The following is a 24,794-nucleotide window of genomic DNA, read 5'->3' on the forward strand; positions in this document are numbered from 1 at the left end:
ATTATGTCACTTGGGTTGTTTTTCTAATATTGCGAAATCTAATAGAATTATGGTTCAACTCATTTTCACATTTTTCCAGCAAAATGGTCGTTTTTGCCAAATTATTAAAGTTTTTTTAGTTACAATTGCTACTTAACAACCCTATCCCAAGCAAACGGCCTGACCAACGAAACTCATGACCATAGCTCAAAAATCGCGTAAGATTTCGGTGATCCGACGCCTTTTCTACTCACAAAAATCAAATTTTACTATTTTAAGAAATTCTTAGAAAATTCATATCAATGCATAGAAACATAAGATGTGTATTCCGTCTGTTGTGTTACTTCTAAAAGTCCGAGATACAATAGACTTAGGTTTTAACTCATTTTCGCATTTTTCTGCAAAATGGCCGTTAAGCTGATTTATTAGGGTTTTTTTTAGTATTAATAGCAAGTTCACAGTCATTTCCCAAGCAAAACGGCCCGGCGAACAAAACTCATGAGCTATGCTCATGAATCGCGTCAGATTTCGGTGATCCGACTTCATTTCGGCTCATATAAATCAAATTTTGCTATTTTAGGAAACTTTTAGAAAATTCATATCAATTCATATATACATCCGATGATGATTCTCTCGGTTGGGTTGTTTCTAATATTGCGAAATGTAATAGAATTTTAGTTCAACTCATTTTCGCATTTTTTCAAGCAAAATGGTTGTTTTTCCTAACTAATTAACGTTTGTTAGGTTTACACGTGAACAACCCTATCCCAATCAAACGACCCGACCAACAAAACCCATGACCGTAGCTCATGAATCGTGTAAGATTTCGGTGATTCGACGTCTTTTCGACGCACAAATATCAAATTTTACTATTTCAGGTAGAAAATTCATATCAATTCATAGAAACTTCAGATGAGGATACCGTCATTTGTGTTACTTCTCCGAGATACATTAGAATTAGGTTTTAACTCATTTTCGCATTTTTTTCTACAAAATGGCCATTATCCCGGTTTATAAGGTTTTTTAGAAATTTCATATCAATTCGTATAAGCATATGATGATGACTGTGTTAGTTGGGTTGGTTCTTATAATGCGATATCTGTTATGATTTTGCTTCAACTCATTTTCGCATTTTTCCAGCAAAATTGTCGTTTTTCCCAACTTATTAAGGTTTTTTTTAGTTTTAATTGCACATTAACAACACTATCCCAATCAAACGGCCCGACTAATGAAACTCATTGCCGTAACTCATGAATCGCGTAAGATTTCGATGATCCGACGCCTTCTCTATGCCCAAAAATCAATTTGTACTACTTTAGGAAATTCTTAGAAAATTCATATCAATTCATAGAAACATAAGATGTAGATTTCGTCTGTTGTGTTACTTCTAAAATTTCGAGATATATTAGAATTAGGTTTTAACTCATTTTCCCCTTTTTCTGCAAAATGGTCGTTATCCCTGTTCATTAGGTTTTTTCGAGTATTAATAGCACGTTAACAACCCTTTCCCCAACAAAACGGTCCGACGAACATAAATCATGAGCTTTGCTCATAAATCGCGTCAGATTTCGGTGATCCGACTTCGTCTCGACTCATAGAAATTAAATGTGGCTATTTTAGGAAAATTTTAGAAATTTCATATGAATTCATATAAACATTTGATGACGATTGTGCCAGTTGGGTTGTTTCTAATACTGCGAAACTAATAGAATTTTGGTTAAACTCATTTTCGCATTTTTCCAGCAAAATGGTCGTTTTTGCTATTTTCGAGAGAAGATGGGCACGATTCTTTTGTAACGGCAGAAGACAAATTCCATCCATCATACGTTACAAATCAATTACCAGAAATCAACATTAATTCCACAATTAATAAATTAAATTTAAAAGGTTAGTGGGCCATAAATAAAAATAAAACTACCACCTATATGATTACTGATGAATATGATAAAATTATGAATTTGACATAAAAGTACGTTCTCCATCAACGGCTCAATAATTATTTCTCTATATAGTTAACTTTTTTTTTTTTTTTTGATGGACTATATAGTTAACTTGATGTTATACCATTTCGATTTAAAATCCACCGTACTGCAAACACATGCTGGAAAAAAAGTTTGACTTTAAAAGTATGTTAAAACACGAATGAATATTATATTTTATTCGTTAGATAGACATACATTAACACATGGAGCAAGTATACGGATGGATCAAAACAGGATTGAAAACACGGTGGAGAGAGTTAATCAAATATCAACAGTTCTAAACTTCTAGTGCTAATTTTAATCCTAATCTTAATCATATTAAGAATAATTCTTAGCCTAATCTTAATACTAATCATAATCCTTACCTAATTTTAATCATAATTCTAATTATAACGCTATTACTAATAATGATGCGGGAATGATAATGCTAATACTTATATGGCAATGCTAATAATAATATGTTAATGATAGTCCTAATGCTAATGCTAATGCTAGTGTAAATCCTAATCTGCTAATACTAATATGCTAATGATAATGTTAACTTGCTAATGCTAATGCTAAGGCTAATGTTAATGCTAAAACTATTGCTAAGCCTAATTTTAATATTAATCATAATCCTTAGCCAAATCTTAATAATAATCATAATATAATTCTAATCATAATCATAATCATGACATTACCAAATACTATTACTAATACTAATACGCTAATGATAATGTTAATGCTAATCATAATCCTAATAGTCTAATGCTAATGATAATGCTAATACTAATACTAATATTCTAATGCTAATGCTAATCATAATCCTAATATTAATCCTAATGCTAATGATAATCATAATCTTTTAATGCTTATGCTAATCCTAATCATAATATATATGCGAATGCTAATACTAATATGATAATCCTAATTCTAATACTAATCACAATCCTTAGCATAATCCTAATCAAAATTATATTCTTAATCCTAATCCTAGTCCTAATCTAACCCTTATCCTAATCGTAATCCTATTACAAATACTATTACTAATACTAATACGCTAATGATAATGATAATACTAACGGTAATGTTAATACTAATATGCTAATGATAATATTAATACGCTAATGATAATGCTAATGCTAAGAGTAATGCTAATGCTAATCATAATCATATATGCTAATGCTAATGCTAATGCTAATGCTAATGTTAATCATAATCCTATTATGATGATGGTGATGTTAATACTAATCATACTCCTAATACTAATCTAAATTCTAATGCTAATTATATTTCTAATCATAATTATAATTCTAATCCTAATGCTAATGGTAATGCTATTACTATTATGCTAATGGGTGTAATGTTAATGTTAATCCTAATTCTAATATGCTAGTACTAATGCTAATGAAAATCCTAACCATAATCTTAATCCTAGCTAATACCAATCATAATTCTAACGCTACTGTTAATCCTAATCGTAATGCTAATGCTAATGATAATGTTAATTAAATCCTAATACCCTAATGTTAATACTAATGGTAATGCTAATGAAACTATAATATGCTAATGTCTATCATAATCATGATACTAATCATAATCATAATCTTAATACTAATCACAATCCTTAGCTTAATTTTAATACTAATCCTAATTGTAATTCTAATCGTAATCCTAATCATAACTATATTACTAATACTATTACTAATAATAATGCGCTAATGATAATAATAATGATAATGCTAACACTAATATGCTAATTTTAATGCTCATCCTAATCCTAATACTAATGCTAATGTTAATTATAATATTCTAATGTTAATGCTAATGTTAATCCTAATCTGCTAATACTAATATGCTATTCCTAATTTTCATACTAATCATAATCCTTAACCTAATCCTAATACTAATACTAATCATAATCAAAACATAATCCTAATCTTAATCTTAATCCTAATCATAACATTATTACAAATACTATTAATAATACTAATACACTAAAACTAACACTAACGTTAATGATAATGCTAATGGTAATATTAATACTAATATTCTTTTACCAATATACTAATACTAATATGTTCATATTAATGTTAATTATAATCCTAACACTAATGCTAATGCTAATGCTAATCATAATCATAATTTGCTAATGCTAATGCTATTGTTAATCATAATCTACTGATAGTAATATGCTAATGCTAATACTAATATGCTAATGCTAATGCCAAGGCTAATGCTAAGACTAATGTTAATGCTAATCATAATCATACATGCTTATGCTCATGCTAATGTTAACACTCATGGTAATGTTAATGCTCGTGGTAATGTTAATCATAATCATATGATTATGATGATGATGATGATGATCCAAATAATAATGCTAATGGTATATATTTCTAATCCTAATCCTAAAGATAATCGTATTATTATTCCTACTACTGCTAACGTTAATCATAATTTTAATATGCTTATGCCAATGCTAATGTTAATCATAATCAGTAATACTAATCTTTATTGTGGAGACGTGGTATGAAGGTGGTGGACTTTGGTATTTATGAAATCATCCAATTGTATAATTGTTCATATCTTCATCCATAATCTTTATTAAGACAACAAAAAAAGTAAAAAAAAAAAATGATTTTCAAAGAAATAAAATGCAAATTGATTGTTGAATAAAAAGTAAGGATTACACAATAGAAAGCATATAAGTTCACTCACAGGATTTGATATAAAGAAATATTCGATAATGACAAAATAAATGTCTTTTGTCAAATACTCGGACTGAACAATTTAAGTTTTAGTCGTGATAAAAAAAGACCATAAATCAACTAAAAAAACGATCTCAAAAAATAATCTAACAAAAACTACATAAGTTAATATGGCAACTTAAATTGGAACTGTAATTATAGATAAGGTAATATTCAATATATAAAATTGCAATGTGTTTACATACAATAAAACAGAACATGTCTGTTTAATTTTAAAGGATAATATCAAATATTAGAAATTATGAAATGTATTAACAAACACGGGAACATAAAATAACTGAATTTACTGGAGTCATAATATTTCAAATTGAATTAGTTCTAAAAACATAATGACAAATCATGTAGTCGAATTATGAATAAAAAAAATTGTAATTACATTTGATATAATAAATAAATAAATAGGAATGCTGAGAATTTATAGTTCTATAACATCAAACGATTATATACTGAATTTATATTGAATATAAAAGGTTGATTAATGTGTGAAGATTACTAATTTAAACAATTGTATCAACAAATTAATAACATTACATAATAATATAAAAAATGATATAAACAACACCAAAAATTATAGGTTATAGTACGCAAATGATAAAATTATTTTTATTATTAATACTTCATAAAGATATGGAAACTTAAATAAATAGAACTACTAAATATAAATATAAATTATAATACTTTAATTGACATTCATGACTTTTTAATACATTACTTTAATCGACATATATTGATGACAATTAAGGCTTTATGTAACTCTGATAAAGAATTCAGTGAAGCGCCAGGGGTGCAATGGAATGAAGATAATGATGAGGAAGAACCCGAAATGCTCAAAAGTAAGTGATAATGCCTGTAAATAACCAAGTATATTAACATTTAACATTTTTGGTAATGCAATGTGTCAATACATGAAACATTCAGCTCCGACAGTTAAAACAGTAAAGAATCTATCGATGATTCCGATAGAGACGAAATACACCAATGTGTCAAAACTTGGTTCGATCACGAAATACAAACTTACGATAAGTCAAGGCTGATAAGGAATGCTCAAATACTCGGTTAAAAACTACATTAAAAAATATAATAATATATAATATTGAATCATTATTGTGTAATTATAATGTAGGGTATACCGAAATGCTTTATTGTGCAAACAATTGTGATGCAAAGCTACAAACAGAACAAAAACAAAGAATAAAATATGAAACCACAATAAATATAGAAATCGCAACAGGTAAATAGCGGTAAAACATGTTGCAATTGTGAATATTGAAAGACAATATTGACCACACAAAAAAAAAAAAAATAAGAATCAAGTGAAAAAAAACGAACTACCATACATTATTATAAAGTGTGGAGTAGATGTAAATGATAGTAAAAATTATATGGATATAGGGGTTTATATAGTTTTCACAATGAAGCATACATGTTGGAAAATTTAAGAATTCTAATTTCAAAATTTTCAATTGGGCGGCAATATTTAAACAATTTTCCTTAAAAAAAATTCTAATGGTGTCTAAATACGGTCAAAGTACATTGATGGTATAAAAAAAACGTGTGTAAAATAAATGAAATCGGATATATGTACCTACAAAATATATATTTTTACCATAATTGAACATAATTAGAATAAATTCAAATTAATTTGATAAGATTAAAAATAGAAATGATTGACAAAAAATCCGGTCACTGATTGTAGTTGGTGCAAATTGGTTGACAAACATTTGGAATTAAAAATGTATAAAATTTGAAATTCTCTTTTAATTAATTGGCAATCCGTTTATTGGTTGCGTAAATTTTGGTAATCCATTTTTTTTTTATATAATAACTAATATTAAAAGATATATGATCACTGTAATTTATTAATAAAAAAGACAGTTAATATTTAAATTACTCTATCTATATGAAATGTCGGTTAATTATTATCTTGGATTATAATGTAAACGCAAATATATAATGATTAATAACAATTATATTGCAACCTTAAAGAAATTATTAAAAAAATATTAGATTAAAATAATTAATGATTCCTTAATTTAGCTTATTTTAGTGGTATACTAAAAAAAATATAATTGGTAAGCTGTTAAGACAACATATTCCTTTCCTTATTAAAATAGTGGTTAAGAATCCGAGCAATAGTTATGCAATTTTGCATTAAATTAAAAACTAATTTTGGATCATTAATGGAGTGATTAAAAAAAGAAATAAATTATTACATATGTGAAATGAGTAGGATTCCATAAATAACGAATTCTTGCCAATCAAATTTGATTATATATATAATATGTAGTGACACATGGCTGATGATTAGGATGCCTACATGGATGACACATGTCGTAATTCTAGACTATGAGGGTTTCAATTTATATATTATATAGATAACATTTATATATATATATATATATATATATATATAGGGGTGGTTTTTTTTTACCAAATTGCCCTACCAACCCGTTGCCCTACCGAACCGTACCGATTCTCTACCGAAAAATCTCTACCGAATTATTATCGTACCCTACCGTACCATACCGAAATATTTTGGTAGGGCAACGGCACTTAACATTATTAAAATGGTAATGCCCTACCGTACCGAAATATTATTAATAAATAAAATTTTATTTTAATAATTCATTTATTATATATAATTGATGTTAAAAGTTTTTATGTTTTAATTTTATTTAAGAAATAGTTTGCATTAGGTAAATTTAGAACATATATTTAGGACACTTATATTTTAAAAATTAGTTTTGTACATTTTAAACATGTATACCTTGAATTGCTTTGAAAAAAATGATATACAATTTATACTTAAATAATAGATACTATAAATTGGTAATTACCATTACCATATCCTACCGTACCGAACTTTTGGTATACCGAAATCGGTATACCGAAGTTTTTGGTAGGGCAATGTTAATGGATTTCATAATACCAAAATTTCGGTATTGGTAGTGATTCGAGAGGTTTGGTACGGTTGCCCTACCAAACCCACCCCTATATATATATATATATATATATCACATATCTCCAATTGAAGTTTAGAATATTGATTCCAAATTTGAAGTTTTTCATTTCCATCAATTGCATATCAATCACACGATTTCATGGCATATACTTTGGGATCACATCTAATTAAATTAATTTATTTTAAGTAATTGATTGGGTATCTAAAAAATATAATCAACAATGATATTTAACACCTACTAATTTGCATTTTTCCTTTACTTATCTTGATTTACTTCTTTAATTAAAATTCAAACAAATTAATATGATTTTACTTTGTTTTTACGATTATATAATTGAGTCCAAATTAGGATCTTTAAATTGCCAAAAAAAATTTCTATGATTAACGAATTGTTTAAAATATTTGATGCATTCCATTAGTGCCACAATAAAATAATTTCTTATTTTAGCAAAATCTAAAAAAATCTTTTCTTCTTAAACCCTATAAAAACTCCATTGTTTTCATTTATTTTTCACAACCCCATCCGTCCATGTTGCTTTGTTTTCATTTCTTATCATTCACTTTTCCTAACCCCTTCCATATTACATTGTTTTCGTTTCTTATTCCTTATTTTGGTTGAATCTTTAGTTGTTCTTCATAATTACTTACATATTGAATTTCGTTGTTATTATGTTTTTCTTCATTTTATTTTTTCGTTCATATCATTTTTTACGTTTTACACATTTATTTTTTGGTTTCTTTTATTTTTCGTTATGCTTTTTAATGTATTGTTGTTTTTTTTTAATTTTTTATATCCATATCTTTTTACATTGTTAATAACTAGCTATTATTTTATTTTATGTTTTTGTTCTTTGTTCTTCATGTATTATTTATTTCATTATTTTTATATGTTAATTTTGCTGTTAGTCCTTGCTATATTAATCTTTGTTGTTCTGATTTTGTTTTTTTTTTTTTCCTTTTTTTGCAGAGAACCTCACCAATATTTTGGATAATATGCAAACATATTTTTCAAGACCGGACAAGATGGTGAAATATCCTACCAATCTATTGTTTTAAATTAACAACGTGACATACAAAATGTTGATATAAACATGTTTGTTTTTTTATTGTGTAATTTATTATGTGAATTTAGTTTATTTTTTTATTTGAATAATTGTAAACAATATATTAATTTTCCGGTTATGTATATTTTGTATTTTTTAAAATAAATTGTATGATATATTCAAATGAATAAATGTGTTGTTCAATTTCGTTCCATTTGATCTAATTCGAGTTTTCTATATGACATTGATTTTCAAACGACAAACAAGTTTTAAATAAATACAATTACGTGATATGAGATACAACTTTCTTTCTATTGAATAATGCATTTTACATATAAAATTTGCTATAATTCATTCTATTATTATTTTTTTATAAAATCTTTAATTTTAATATTTCAACATAAAAATATTTTTCAACATCCTATGAATGTATAAATGGAAAAAAATGTAAATAAAATTGTAATGTAATAATTACTTAAATATACATATCATTAATTTGATATATTATGCATTTTAAATAATTTTTCAACTTAAAATCGTAATTTAATTATAACTTAATTACATTTATGTTAGAATTTATTTCGTGCATATATAAATTATTTGTGTCAGATTCAGTTTTTTCGTTACTGTTGTGTGAAGTGTTGCAACAGTTCGTGAAACAGTTTGTAAAAACAGAAACAAACGAGACACAAATTTAATGTGGTTCGGATACAATTGTACCCTACATCCACGGGGACCTGCAAATAAAATTTACTAATTTTTAGTTTTACGAATACAATAATAGGACTTAATCAAAATACAAAGACTCCCTCTTTGTTGACGCCGTTCTTGTATACTACGATGAATTATAAATCTTCAATTTGCAGCACGTCCCTTGCTCCGCACGGTTGAACTCCCTTCAACGCTGAATCCCTCAGTCGGCGGATCGATCTCCTCCCGAGATCTGTTTAAGCCCCTCTCCCGAAGAACCGATCTTCTTTTTATATAGAAGAAGCGAACTTGTGATACTTCTTGAATCTTGGTGTCTTCACCACAAAGCCTTGAAGCCGGTATATTTTCTATGAAAATCACGTATCACGATGGAGCAATAAAAACGAGAGCAAATAATATTTTCTATGTGAATTTTTCTCTCGATAAAAAGACTCCAGAAGAGCAACAAAGAAAAGAGAAATATTTTTTTTCTCAACAAAAAAAAACGCCGCAGATAATGATGCTTGAAGCCCTCTTTATACGTTCATAATTCTTCCTACACAAGAAAAAAAAAATCTAATTAGATCTTTTATTCACGTTAAAAAGAGTTGTATAGGAAAATACAACTATTCATTCCTTATCTAAAAACTAATTCCCTTAACTATTAAAACACAAGGAAATAAAATCCATTAGGTTAGGGATTCTTATTCACGTAGGAGAATAAGTTGTAAAATAAGAAAACTCTTTGTATAAAGATAATTCCTAATATAAATCAATTAATGACAAATTAAAAGGAATTAAAACACAAGGAAACTCCCTTTCTTATATCACGGCATATCTAGACTTGTGCTACAATCCTTTTACACGTTTCCTTGCAAAGTCAGAATCCAAAGGATTCTAACAATCTCCCCCTTTGTCGTTTATTGATTATAATCATTTTCTCCCCCTGAGTAAAATAACCTGAAAATAAAACAATCAGATGATAGACGGAAGCAATAAAACGAAGATCATCATCAACTCTTTTCAACAACAAGAGTAGCATCAACTGCTGCAATAGTAAGTGCCACAGTTTCAGCAACTGTTCCCACAGTAGTGGCTCCGGCAGGTGGTTCACAACGGAGTCAGCTCCCCCTGCATGTGTATCGCCCTCTGTGAATGATCCTTAGGCAGCTCTTCTTGTAAATGCATTCATTCTTCCCCTTTGCTTACTCGGCTTGATAGACTTGGAAGGCGGTGGATGACAACGTGGTAAATTATCCACGTGATAAGAGATTCAGCAAATAACATCGGCATTAGCTCCTTCTTTTATATTCTTGTGAAGCTCTGGAGAAATCAAACAAGGAAACCAATTAATGACAATTACCACAATAATAATAAAAAGATGAAATTCCTTCTATTTTGGATAGACACGTTCAGGTGATTAATATGGAGAGATAATTTATTTCTTCTCAAATTATCTAATGAGATAACTAAGAAAAATATGTTCCTCATATTAATACACATCTCCATAGAATTCCACTTGGTATTGTGGACTTAGAATCCCACCAAGATTCTAACACTCTCCCCCTTTGGCATTGATTGGTCAGAACATTTACTCCCCCTAAATATATGATATATGCATGAACAAGGGTCAGCAAATTCAAAATAACTTCTGCAAATATAAACTGTTGCGACAGATTATCAAACAGTTCAGCAGATAGTGTACAGTTGTTCAATTAAGCAAATAACAATAAAAAATAAGCAGTAGCAGAATCAACTTCCCTTTACAATGAATTCCTCCCTATTTGTCATGTATTTCTGCACTATTCCAACAACTGTATGATGCATTGTCTCAACTGTTGTCTGAACTCCCCCTGCATTCCTGCACTGTTTCAGTAACTGTCTGATGCACTGTCGCAACAGTTGTCGGAACTCTCCATGTGTTCATGCCATCGCTGACTGTTCTTTTCTCCCCCTTTCTGGGCAATCACCATGCACAACTTGCAAACAAAGTCACAAACTCACAACTCAATACCACACGATAATTGCAATGCGAAAATCAAAGGATAGTGATATCAAATCCAACATTAAATAACAAAGACTACAGACTTTGCCAAACTTCATACGAAACGTGGAACTGTGAGTTGTAAGCTCAATAGATCCGGCTGCAACAAAAATCAAATTTAACCGGCATATAAACAAAAATCCCGTCTCTCTCTCTCTCTCTTTTTTTTTTTTTTTTTTTTTTTTTTAAATAATGCCTAATGCAAGACAAGAAGTAAATATGAGAAATAAACATGAGTGAAGAGACATATGTGAATAGGATACTGCATGGACAAACAAAACATATGGGATTTATCTTCACATTCACGATAAGCGCAATCCCCAAAAATCCGACCGCCAATGCAACCAATAAACTTAATAATCCCAAGTCAAACACAAAGATGCTCTTATTAGGTAGCGTACACACACGTCTAATGGTAGCTTTTTCCCATGAAAAACAGAGCAATTAAAAGGAATGAGATTATGGTGGTCGTGCAATGTGTAGTCCACTGGGCTTTCTAATTGAGCCTTGTAGTGAGTGTTCGGTCAAGTGGTTTACTGGCTCGACTCAACTAGGCTTCGAACTATTCACTGACCATATGTATAATTTATATTGGCCGTGCAATGTGTAGTCCCCTGGGCTTTCTAATTGAGCCTTGTAGCGAGCTTTCGACCACGTGATTTACTGCCTCGACTCAAAAAGGCTTCGAACTATTCACTGACCAAATGGTTGTAGATATATATATATATATTAGTAACAGTAGTTCAAGAGTAGCTTTCACTCATTAAAAGAGGCAGTTTTTCCCTATAAAAACATCCAACCATGACAAGACTATTTAGAGAAATAAATAAGTTGGAGCCTTTTAAGTAATCATTTTGGGAATTGGTGAAGTTCTACCCCCACAAAATTTAGAAATACATGAAGTATCAAATTCACATTTGTCTCAATCATATGCAGTATGCTTAATGGAGGTCCTATATGAGATGCAAAAACATATGAAGTGTCCTACCACTAAAAGTTGCAAGTCTGGACACACAGACTGTTGCAACAGTTCATGCAACTGCATCAGATTAAACAACATAAATTCCCAGCGATTTTCGCAAGGAATCAAATTTCTGTGCATGAAGGGTTTTTGCAAAAGCATCAGTTAATTCATTCTCCGTTGCAACATAATCAATTGAGACAACCCCCTTTTCAACCAAGCCCCTTATGAAAAGATGACAAATATCAGTAAGCTTAGTTCTCGAATGCTGAATTGGATTCATAAACTTATTTTTCACATACAAATTATCACAATTCAGATTACCAAGTTTTTTATTCACCAAACTAGCTTTGTCACCAGAACCGTTGGAACAGTTAGTACTATCATCACATGAGTTTAAAGAAGTAATGGCAGATAAACAATTAAGATCAGACTTCTTTACCCAGATTTTTTGTTGAGTTTTATTCACTAAATCAACCTTTATCTTGGGTTTTTGAGACGACACAAAAGTGTGATCAATTTTAGCGGAAAGTGGTGAGCGGGCCATTATTCTTTTAACCATTTTCAAGTACTTAAAACACCTGGGTCGTATATGACCAGGAACATGACAAAAATGACAGGTAGGAACAAAAACTTTTCTTTGAAACGGTTGTCTTGGTGCAACTGTCGCAACAGTCTGTGAAACAGTGGATTGCTTAACAAAATTGATTTTTATTTTAGGATTTTCTTTCTGTTTCGATGCACCAGTAGATAGCTGGTTACCCCCTATACCTATACGACAGTAGTTCGGCTGATTTTTGTTCAAAATTTCATTCCAAGTTACTCTACCAGTATTAAACTTAGAAATAACATCTTGGGTTTGAGCAAATTTAGCCTGCAAGCTATCTATTTCTCTACTAGAAGAAATAACATTTTGTTCAAGAGTAGAAATTCTTACCTTCAACACTTTATTTTCCTCTATGAGAGCATGCTTATTATTTTCAAGGCGCTTATTTTATTTACCTCAGATACTTCAAGCCACTTCCGGTACATTTTTTCATATACATCTTTCACCTCTTCGAGGGTTGGCTCTTCATCATCACTACTGCTCTCAGATTCACCTGCAAAATTAAATGATGAAGTCAGACTATTGACCTTATTTAAAGATAATTCATCATACCTGAAATCTGTCGGACAGACTGTTGCAATAGTTCCCTCGGTTCTGCTCATCGAAGTAGTACCACTGAATGCCATAAAGTTAGTGGTTTGATCTCCTTTGTTGTTCTCATCCTCATCACTGTCCTCTTTATCACTCCAAACAGTGGTGAGTGACATCTTGTTTTTCTTCAAAGTGTTCGCACACTCGGCCTGAATATGTCCAAAACCACCACACTCTCGACATTGCTTTCTCCTAGACTTTGCATCATCAAAATAACTATTATTAGAAAACTTTTTAAATTTGTTAGGGTTAACAAACTTACCTTGAGAGGAATTTTCTCTATTTTCAATTTTTTGACGCAGGCTTTCGAGGTTATTGGACATAATTGCTAAGGATTCTTCAACATCAATGTCGCACTCATGAAATGTTTGGCCTTGTGAGATGCCATGGGAAGCTTCAGCTTGGAATGCCACATTCTTCACCTTTTTCTTTTCTCGAATATTTGCTCTAAAATTCATTTCTTGGGTTTGCAGTTTACCCATGAGTTCATCTAGTTTTAGCGTATTGATATCTCTCACTTCTTCGATTGCTGCAACTCTGTAAGCGAATCTTTCTGGTAATGAACATAGTGTTGGGTTTCGGGCACGCATACGCAGCGGAAAACAAAATTTTTTATGTGATTTAAACGACTTTAAAACACACAAGTACATGCCCGACAAATTAAATCAATTAATTGCGTACCTTTGCGCTTCCAGCGAAATTAAAACAACATACATGCTAATAAATTTAACCGAATTTAAATCAATTAACATGCTCGCGTTTAAACCAACAATCATGCTTGCAAAGATTGAAACGATTACATATAATCACATAAAATCATATGATAGCAAACATGAATTCATAGTTTAAACGTAAATGAATCAAAACTAGGGTTTCGTGTGTTTACCTCTCGATGCGTGAGGTAGGAGCGTTTAGCAAGTCGAGATTGCTACGGAAACCAATCCGTACAATCGGGGCAGCAGCGGTGCAGCGGCAGCAGCGGCGGATCGACCACGGCGGCGCGTGAGTTTCACGCGCGGACTTCCGGGGCGGCGCGTGGGGCAGCGTGCGGCTTCGGCTCGTGCGCTGCTCCTCGATTCTTCGATCTACAGTCTTCCTCCTCTCGGATTTCACCTCGTATACTTCGATCTACTAAAACGTGGCACTAGACACGAAGTAGTTAGAATAAAACGGAAGAAACGAAAAGAGGAAAGAATACCGAAAAGGGACGGCCGATTCCGGCGACGGAGAGGCGACGGTGGCGCGGTGGTGGCCGCGGAAAGAGAGGCCGAGAGAGAGAGGGGTGGACGGCTGCTAGGGTTAGGGTTTCACACACATGTGCAAGACCTATAAATCTTGTATTTATAGTGTCTTGCATAAAACCCTAGCGGGCTTAAGTTGGACTGGGCCCAACAGCTTAAGTTTGTTAGTTCCTTTAATTGCTCGTCTCTCTTAATTCAATGATCGGAAAATTGCAACAATTACATTTTCGGAATCATTATAATATACTCGTCATTACGAGTGCCATCTTTCATTTTCCAACTTTCCAAAAGTGGAAACCCTAGTTTAGTGCACTTTCTAAATTTGGAAACTTCCCGATTTAGAAAGTTCACTAATACGTTCGCCTATTCTTTTCCTTTTCTTATTCTCATTCATAATTCCAAATTACGAATGTTGGACTCAATCATATTGACTTCCAATCATGCAAAGATAAACTATTTTATCTCTGACCGTTTATTCAAAGATCTCATGTGCACGAGCAGTGTGACCCTCGATGGTTCAGGTGTAAGCTAGCCGTGGGCCCACAACTCTTTGTGGTCAAAACTCGTCCCTTAGAGTTACGATTAAGATGAAGCTCGTTTCACCTTAATCACCCAACGAATCAAGATTGGCGTCTAGCAACTACGCGTCATGATTCCCTAGATACAAATGAAGTGCCTGCAAGAACCTTCAGATATAGTTAACGTACAGTACGGTCCCTTCGATTCATATGTCCCGATCGAACTAGAGGCATTGGTTCATCGAGACCTCTTTATATGTTCGATGACGGTGCGATCGTTCCAAGTGTTGTAATCGTCACGTGCATGACTTAGAGAATCGAATTCTGTAATCATCACTTAGTCAGCTCTGGCCAGAGACTTAGAATGATTACAAACTTTCAGAACACACAGGACATCCAAGACTATTCTAGCGATCGAATCCCCGACTACAATGCACAGACCTCCCACTAGATTTCGGACTGCACGAACACTGGCCCTTGGGATGGTCCTCGGTGGAACTCAGGGACAGGTCACGATACAGCTGGTCCTCTAGTGAAGTCACGGTGATGTCTAGGTCATAAGGACTAATGGTGTACAACTATACCATAGATATCTCTACTCGATTATTGGGAACCACTTAGAGATTTCTAGGGTGAGGGAGTTCAGTGAACTCGTCAACTTACGAGCACCCACTTATGCATGCCGATATCACAATACCGTTTACTGATGAGATGCAGTACACATACACTAAGTGCTAGTCTTAATGGGAAAGGCCGATATCCTCATTAGTGGCGTAACCCTTCGACTAGGAACATGTTTAACAGTTATAATACTTAAGTAAATATCTCACGATCCTAACGATCAATTACTAGTACTTGTAATAACTGTAAGGACTATATCTATGCTTGTGACAAAGGGACAAAGATATAGAATGCCAATGTGTTTTATCATTAATACGAATAAAGGTTCGTTTATTACAATAATAAATACGAAAGACCACAGCCACAGGTTGGCTTGTTGGTCACCTACTCTAACAATCTCCCACTTGACCTAAAGCCAACTACCCATAAACCGCAATCCCATCGACTCTCGATGTTTCTCATGGACCGATCTTGGTAAAGGCTTCGTGAAGGGGTCTGCAACGTTCTCTTCCGAGGTGACTCGTTCTACCTTAACTTCACCTCTATCAATGATCTCTCGGATCACATGATACTTTCTCAGAATATGCTTCGACTTCTGATGAGATCGTGGCTCCTTAGCTTGCGCCACGGCTCCGGTGTTATCACAGTACAACGGTACTGGATCACTAGCATCAGGAATGACACCCAACTCTTGGATGAATTTCCTTATCCAAGTCCCTTCTTTTGCAGCTTCAGACGCTGCAATGTATTCCGCTTCGGTAGTGGAATCAGCCGTCGTGCTTTGCTTGGAACTCTTCCAACACACGGCACCACCATTAAGCGTGAATATAAATCCAGAATTCGACTTTGAGTCGTCCACGTCCGATTGAAAACTAGAGTCAGTGAAACCCTCTAATTTCAACTCGGCACCCCCATAGACCAAAAATATATACTTGAGGATATCTTTCACGGCTTTCCAGTGAGCCGGGCCAGGGTTAGACTGATATCTGCTTGTGACACTCACAGCATACGCAATATCGGGTCTCGTACATAGCATGCCATACATTATGCTTCCTATGGCAGAAGCATAAGGTGTCCTTTTCATCTCCTCGATTTCACTAGGTGTTTGCGGACACATAGATTTCGAGAGACGAACCCCATAGGACATTGGCAAGAATCCCTTCTTGGATTTTTCCATGCTAAACCGTTTCATAACGGTGTCTATGTACAGGCTTTGGGATAAACCAAGCATCTTTCTCGCTCTATCTCTATAGATGCGTATTCCTAATACATAAGATGCTTCTCCCAAATCCTTCATTGAGAAACGTGTGGACAACCATGCTTTCGTTTGCTGCAACATTCCTACATCATTCCCAATGAGTAGAATGTCATCAACGTAAAGCACTAAAAATATCACTGCCCTCCCACTAACCTTCTTGTATACACAAGGTTCATCCGGATTCTTCTCAAAATCAAACTCTTTGATAGTTGAGTCGAACCTAATGTTCCAACTACGGGATGCTTGTTTCAATCCATAAATGGATCGCTGGAGCTTGCAAACCTTTTGCTCACTTCCAGAAGATATGAAGCCTTCCGGCTGCGCCATGTAAATTTCTTCCTCAATGTCTCCATTAAGGAAGGCGGTCTTCACATCCATTTGCCATATCTCGTAGTCGTACCACGCAGCTATGGCCAGCAAAATCCTAATGGACTTCAGCATCGCGACTGGCGAAAAAATTTCCTCATAGTCAACGCCTTGCCTTTGAGTGTAACCTTTCGCTACCAATCTAGCTTTATAGGTCAATACCTTTCCATCAACTCCAATTTTCTTCTTATAGATCCACTTGCAGCCTATAGGAACAATTCCTTTAGGTGGATCTACCAAGGTCCACACCTTGTTGGAGTACATGGAGTCCATTTCGGATTTCATGGCAGTTAGCCAATGTCCCATGTCCGCATCCGATACGGCCTCATTGTATGTTCTTGGATCTTGTCCAAGATCAACATGATCTTCATCATTTTCGAGGAGGAATAACCTATCCGGCATTTTCCGAACTCTTTCGGATCTACGTACCGTAGGTTCAGGAGGTATATTAGTGGTTTGTTGTATTGGTTCGATTACTTGTTCTTGCGTTTGAACTTCACTCTGTGGTTCTTGAACTACTTCAAGTTCTATCATGCTGCCCTTTCTATCGGATAGAAACTCCCTTTCCAAAAAGGTGGCATTTCTTGAAACAAACGTCTTTGCTTCTTTGACATAATAAAACTCGTATCCCATTGAGTCTTCGGGATACCCCACAAAATAGCACAAGTCGGATTTACTATCCAACTTATCTCCCATTAACCGCTTCACATAAGCGGGACAACCCCATATCCTAATATGTTTGTAATTGGGTTTCCGGGAATGCCAAAGTTCATACGGTGTGGATTTAACTGCTTTGGTGTTAACTCTATTCAGCAAATATGCGGCAGTACGGAGTGCATGACCCCATAAGTATGCCGGTAAGTTTGTGAACCCCATCATGGATCGAACCATATCTAATAAAGTTCGATTCCGACGTTCGGATACTCCATTAAGTTGAGGAGTTCCCGGTGGAGTCCATTGGGACTGTATCCCATTTTCTTTTAGATAGTCAATGAACTCGATGCTCAAGTATTCTCCACCACGATCGGATCGCAGCTTCTTAATACTTCGTCCGAGTTGCTTTTCTACTTCGTGTCTAAAATCTTTGAACTTTTCAAATGTTTCAGACTTGTACTTCATCAAGTACACATACCCATACCTAGAATAATCGTCGGTAAAGGTAGCGAAGTAGTTATATCCACCCTTCGCACTAACACTTAGTGGACCACATACGTCTGTATGGATCAAATCCAAAAGACCCTCGGCTCGTTCCATTTTCCCTTTGTAGGGTGACTTGGTCATTTTCCCTTTAAGGCAAGATTCACAAGTTTGTAGTGATTTCACGTCCTCCAAAGAGAACAATCCTTCACTAACAAAATCGTTCATCCTTCTTAAAGAGACATGACCTAATCTAGCGTGCCAAAGTTGTGCGGGGTTTTGATCTATCTCCTTACGTTTTGCTGATATAACATTAATAGGTATTTCACTTGGATTTAGTTCATACAAGTTGTTTAATAGTCGTCCTTTGCAAATCAAATTCTCATTCTTTTGTATAATGCAAATCGAATTTCCAAAAACAAAAGTAAAACCTTCAATATATAATACAGGAATAGAAATAAGGTTTCTAATGAGCGACGGAACAAATAAACAATCGTTCAAAACAATAGGAAAACTAGAATCCAAAACATTTAAGTAAATTGTGCCAATGGCTTCAGCAGCAACTCTTGCTCCATTCCCCATCCTTAGGTAGGTCTCACCCGCTCTAAGTCTTCGACTTCTTGTCATTAGCTGCAAATCATTGCACAAATGTGAGCCACAGCCCGTATCCAATACCCAAGAAGAAGAGTTGACAGACAAATTTACGTCAATGAAATACGTACCCTTTTCAGAACCTTTCTGCTTCAGGTAAGCCTTGCAGTTGCGGCGCCAATGTCCTTTCTTTCCACAGTGATGGCAAGCATCATCAACTTGTTTGCTAACCTTTGCCTTGGGGCCCCCACTACCTTCACCCACTTCGAACTTGCTGTTAGGGAAGGGAACTCTTTCCTTTCTCTTCTTTTGGAAAGAACTCTTCTTTCCAGAAGTAGCAGCAATGAGAACAGACTTCTCTTTCTTAATGGTGGACTCGAAGCTGACCAACATGTTCATTAACTCATCCAAGGGAGGATCTAGTTTGTTCATGTTGAAGTTCACTATGAACGATTCATAGGAACTAGGAAGAGACAACAGGATCAAATCCAACGAGAGCTCGGCCGGGAGGGTGACATCAAGATTCACTAGCTTTTCAAGGAGAGTGATCATTTTGAGACAGTGCTCGTGGACCGAAGTCCCTTCGCGCAGTCTCGCTGTGATCAACTCCTTTGTAGCAGCGTACCTCGATGCCCTAATATTCTCACTATACATGCTATCGAGATGAGCCTTTATATCGAAAGCATGCAAGTGAGACTCATATTTCCTCGCAAGCGCGGGCTCCATGGCGGCTATCATATAGCACCTAGCATGAGTGTCATCTTTCTTCCAAACTTCATAAGTTTCCTTTTCAGCATCAGTCGCTGTGGCAGGTATAGTGGCGGGAAGCCTCTCGTTCAAAACATAGAGACGCCCCTCAACAGTTAGCACAAGCTTAAGACTACGCAACCAATCTAGGTAATTAGGGCCATTGAGTTTATTGTCGAGGATTGACATTATGGGATTCTTAGACATGATTATCTGAGACATATAGAGAAGAGGATTATTAGAGATTCGCGTTAAATGATTGTTACAATTAAATGTTTGGACTTATGTTATTTAATTGTTCTCCCACTAATTTTATCGAATTCCACTTCCCTCTAGTAGACAAACGAGAAAACTGATTCTTCTTAATGGGCTTTAGGTCCAATAGACAAATATAACCCGTAGTTAATCTAGCCCGATTATATTTGCCCAAAGGTAGATCACAATCAATCATATCCACAATATGACCCTAAATTAATTTTTCTCACACTTGATAATGACCTAAGTTAATCTCGCGAATATCAAAATCGTTGTGTGTCAAGTCTAACCTACCAATCAAAGATGCTCATAGAACTTGATTATGCCAAACTAATGCAGTCCCTAGTTAATCTAGCCGACCACGTTAATTCAACATAACCCTTTTCTACGGCTACCTTCATCACTATGTCAATTGAATTACAGCTTACTCTACCATAGCACTCCCCGCTAACACGGCTTACTGCACTATAGTAAAGGGCTACACATAATCCAACCGTTGGCAGAAGGAAAGAAATAACTCAACAGATTGGGTTTTTCTTTATAGCTTGAAATGATTCTTAATTAAATTAAGAATGAGGGATTTTTATTAAAATGTTTTATCTCATCAGAAGGTTTTGGATTGGTCTATGTGATTCCTACATCTATGTTCTCTAAAGGTATATGGAAGCGCATATTGTCCTAAGAGGAACATACGACCTAATTTCATAATTAATTACATTAATTAATTATCGGGTTTTTCAAAATAATTGTAGAACCTCAACTAGCATAAATCATTCAAATAATGTTGAGGTACTACTAATTAAGTTGAACTTATAATCAATATTATATATGTGTTCTATTAATTGAAATCAATTTAACAATTTTAAATCAATTTAATTAATCTAACACCTATTTACTAAAATAGATGATTGTCGATCCAATTATCTAATTGGGATTAATTGAAAATAATTTTCCAAAAATTAAAATCAATTTGTTTTAAGTTTGATTTTAGAAATCTGAAAAAAAAAAATTTTTTTTTTATTATTATTTTCAGTGGACCGGTTCGGCCCAACCGGTCTGACCGGTTCGGACCGAAGCGGCCCGGTTCTGCCCGGTCCAGCTGACCCAAATCAGTGGGCCGGGTCAGTCGGACCGAGAACCGGTCTGACCGACCCGAATCCACGTGGATTCGGTCAACTAGATCGCACACAACCATCGAACCGGCCGGTTCGACCGGTTCGATCCGAACATTTAAAAAACCGACATTTTAAAACAATTTCAGATCCGATTTTCCAATTTTAAACAATTTTAAAGCTGGAAAAATTCTAAACAATATTTCAAAAATATTTTAAACTTACGAAAACTCCCAATTACATAATACGACAATCACTACTTTAATAAATCGAACATGCATAAAATCATAGCATATAAATACGAACGCAATTAATTGCGCAACGAGCTCTGATACCACTGTTGGGTTTCGGGCACGCATACGCAGCGGAAAACAAAATTTTTTATGTGATTTAAACGACTTTAAAACACACAAGTACATGCCCGACAAATTAAATCAATTAATTGCGTACCTTTGCGCTTCCAGCGAAATTAAAACAAAATACATGCTAATAAATTTAACCGAATTTAAATCAATTAACATGCTCGCGTTTAAACCAACAATCATGCTTGCAAAGATTGAAACGATTACATATAATCACATAAAATCATATGATAGCAAACATGAATTCATAGTTTAAACGTAAATGAATCGAAACTAGGGTTTCGTGTGTTTACCTCTCGATGCGTGAGGTAGGAGCGTTTAGCAAGTCGAGATTGCTACGGAAACCAATCCGTACAATCGGGGCAGCAGCGGTGCAGCGGCAACAGCGGCGGATCGACCACGGCGGCGCGTGAGTTTCACGCGCGGACTTCCGGGGCGGCGCGTGGGGCAGCGTGCGGCTTCGGCTCGTGCGCTGCTCCTCGATTCTTCGATCTACAGTCTTCCTCCTCTCGGATTTCACCTCGTATACTTCGATCTACTAAAACTTGGCACTAGACACGAAGTAGTTAGAATAAAACGGAAGAAACGAAAAGAGGAAAGAATACCGAAAAGGGACGGCCGATTCCGGCGACGGAGAGGCGACGGTGGCGCGGTGGTGGCCGCGGAAAGAGAGGCCGAGAGAGAGAGGGGTGGACGGCTGCTAGGGTTAGGGTTTCACACACATGTGCAAGACCTATAAATCTTGTATTTATAGTGTCTTGCATAAAACCCTAGCGGGCTTAAGTTGGACTGGGCCCAACAGCTTAAGTTTGTTAGTTCCTTTAATTGCTCGTCTCTCTTAATTCAATGATCGGAAAATTGCAACAATTACATTTTCGGAATCATTATAATATACTCGTCATTACGAGTGCCATCTTTCATTTTCCAACTTTCCAAAAGTGGAAACCCTAGTTTAGTGCACTTTCTAAATTTGGAAACTTCCCGATTTAGAAAGTTCACTAATACGTTCGCCTATTCTTTTCCTTTTCTTATTCCCATTCATAATTCCAAATTACGAATGTTGGACTCAATCATATTGACTTCCAATCATGCAAAGATAAACTATTTTATCTCTGACCGTTTATTCAAAGATCTCATGTGCACGAGCAGTGTGACCCTCGATGGTTCAGGTGTAAGCTAGCCGTGGGCCCACAACTCTTTGTGGTCAAAACTCGTCCCTTAGAGTTACGATTAAGATGAAGCTCGTTTCACCTTAATCACCCAACGAATCAAGATTGGCGTCTAGCAACTACGCGTCATGATTCCCTAGATACAAATGAAGTGCCTGCAAGAACCTTCAGATATAGTTAACGTACAGTACGGTCCCTTCGATTCATATGTCCCGATCGAACTAGAGGCATTGGTTCATCGAGACCTCTTTATATGTTCGATGACGGTGCGATCGTTCCAAGTGTTGTAATCGTCACGTGCATGACTTAGAGAATCGAATTCTGTAATCATCACTTAGTCAGCTCTGGCCAGAGACTTAGAATGATTACAAACTTTCAGAACACACAGGACATCCAAGACTATTCTAGCGATCGAATCCCCGACTACAATGCACAGACCTCCCACTAGATTTCGGACTGCACGAACACTGGCCCTTGGGATGGTCCTCGGTGGAACTCAGGGACAGGTCACGATACAGCTGGTCCTCTAGTGAAGTCACGGTGATGTCTAGGTAGTCATAAGGACTAATGGTGTACAACTATACCATAGATATCTCTACTCGATTATTGGGAACCACTTAGAGATTTCTAGGGTGAGGGAGTTCAGTGAACTCGTCAACTTACGAGCACCCACTTATGCATGCCGATATCACAATACCGTTTACTGATGAGATGCAGTACACATACACTAAGTGCTAGTCTTAATGGGAAAGGCCGATATCCTCATTAGTGGCGTAACCCTTCGACTAGGAACATGTTTAACAGTTATAATACTTAAGTAAATATCTCACGATCCTAACGATCAATTACTAGTACTTGTAATAACTGTAAGGACTATATCTATGCTTGTGACAAAGGGACAAAGATATAGAATGCCAATGTGTTTTATCATTAATACGAATAAAGGTTCGTTTATTACAATAATAAATACGAAAGACCACAGCCACAGGTTGGCTTGTTGGTCACCTACTCTAACACGTAGTGCCTTTCTTACCAACTTTCTTTCCGAGTATTGTTCACCTAGTGCATACGATTCATTTGAAATATCACACAGCTTAGCGTGGAAATCAGCAATCGTCTCGTCCTCCTCCATACGAAGATTCTCAAATCTCGTGGCTAGCATCTGCAGCTTAGATATTTTAACAGTTGATGTGCCTTCATACGTCACTTGTAGGATCTCCCATGCCCTTTTTGCTGATTCACACGATGCTATGAGTTTGAACTGATTGTCACCAACGCCACTGAAAATTGAGTTTATCGCCCTTGAGTTGTAATTGGCAAGTAATATCTCTTCATTAGTCCATGCTTCTTCTGGTTTTACCGTTTGCATACCATCCGTTCCTTTAGCCATGGGCGGGGTCCAACCAGTCACGATAGCACGCCAAGCTCGTTCATCAACGGACTTGATGAACATCTTCATCTTCGATTTCCAGTAAGAGTAATTTGATCCATCCAAGACAGGTGGTCGTACTGTAGACGCTCCTTCACGATGAAGCATATTCTTATCTTCACAATAAAATAAAAAAAGATTAAATCCCAAAATCTCACTAAGTGTATCTAGTGACAGGCTCTTGATGCCAATTGTTAGAATTTATTTCGTGCAGATATAAATTATTTGTGTCAGATTCAGTTTTTTCGTTACTGTTGCGTGAAGTGTTGCAACAGTTCGTGAAACAGTTTGTAAAAACAGAAACAAACGAGACACAAATTTAATGTGGTTCGGATACAATTGTACCCTACATCGTATCCACGGGGATCTGCAAATAAAA

General features: G+C 34.9%; 1 protein-coding gene across 1 annotated transcript; it reads right to left on the bottom strand.

Annotated features, from left to right (window-relative positions):
• Positions 1–5,456: 5,456 nt before the first annotated feature.
• LOC148765720 (uncharacterized) lies at positions 5,457–24,523 on the bottom strand. Its single transcript, XM_088812316.1, has 3 exons — positions 24,046–24,523; positions 13,414–14,162; positions 5,457–5,558 (listed from the first exon to the last, which is right to left on the bottom strand). Exons 1-3 carry the CDS (start codon positions 24,521–24,523, stop codon positions 5,457–5,459), a joined length of 1,329 nt encoding a protein of 442 aa, XP_088668442.1.
• Between the last annotated feature and the right edge of the window lie 271 nt (positions 24,524–24,794).

The sequence above is a fragment of the Erythranthe guttata genome, chromosome 13, assembly GCF_056151865.1.
Source record: "Erythranthe guttata isolate IM_541 chromosome 13, IM_541, whole genome shotgun sequence".
In the NCBI taxonomy this organism is placed as follows: Eukaryota; Viridiplantae; Streptophyta; class Magnoliopsida; order Lamiales; family Phrymaceae; genus Erythranthe; species Erythranthe guttata.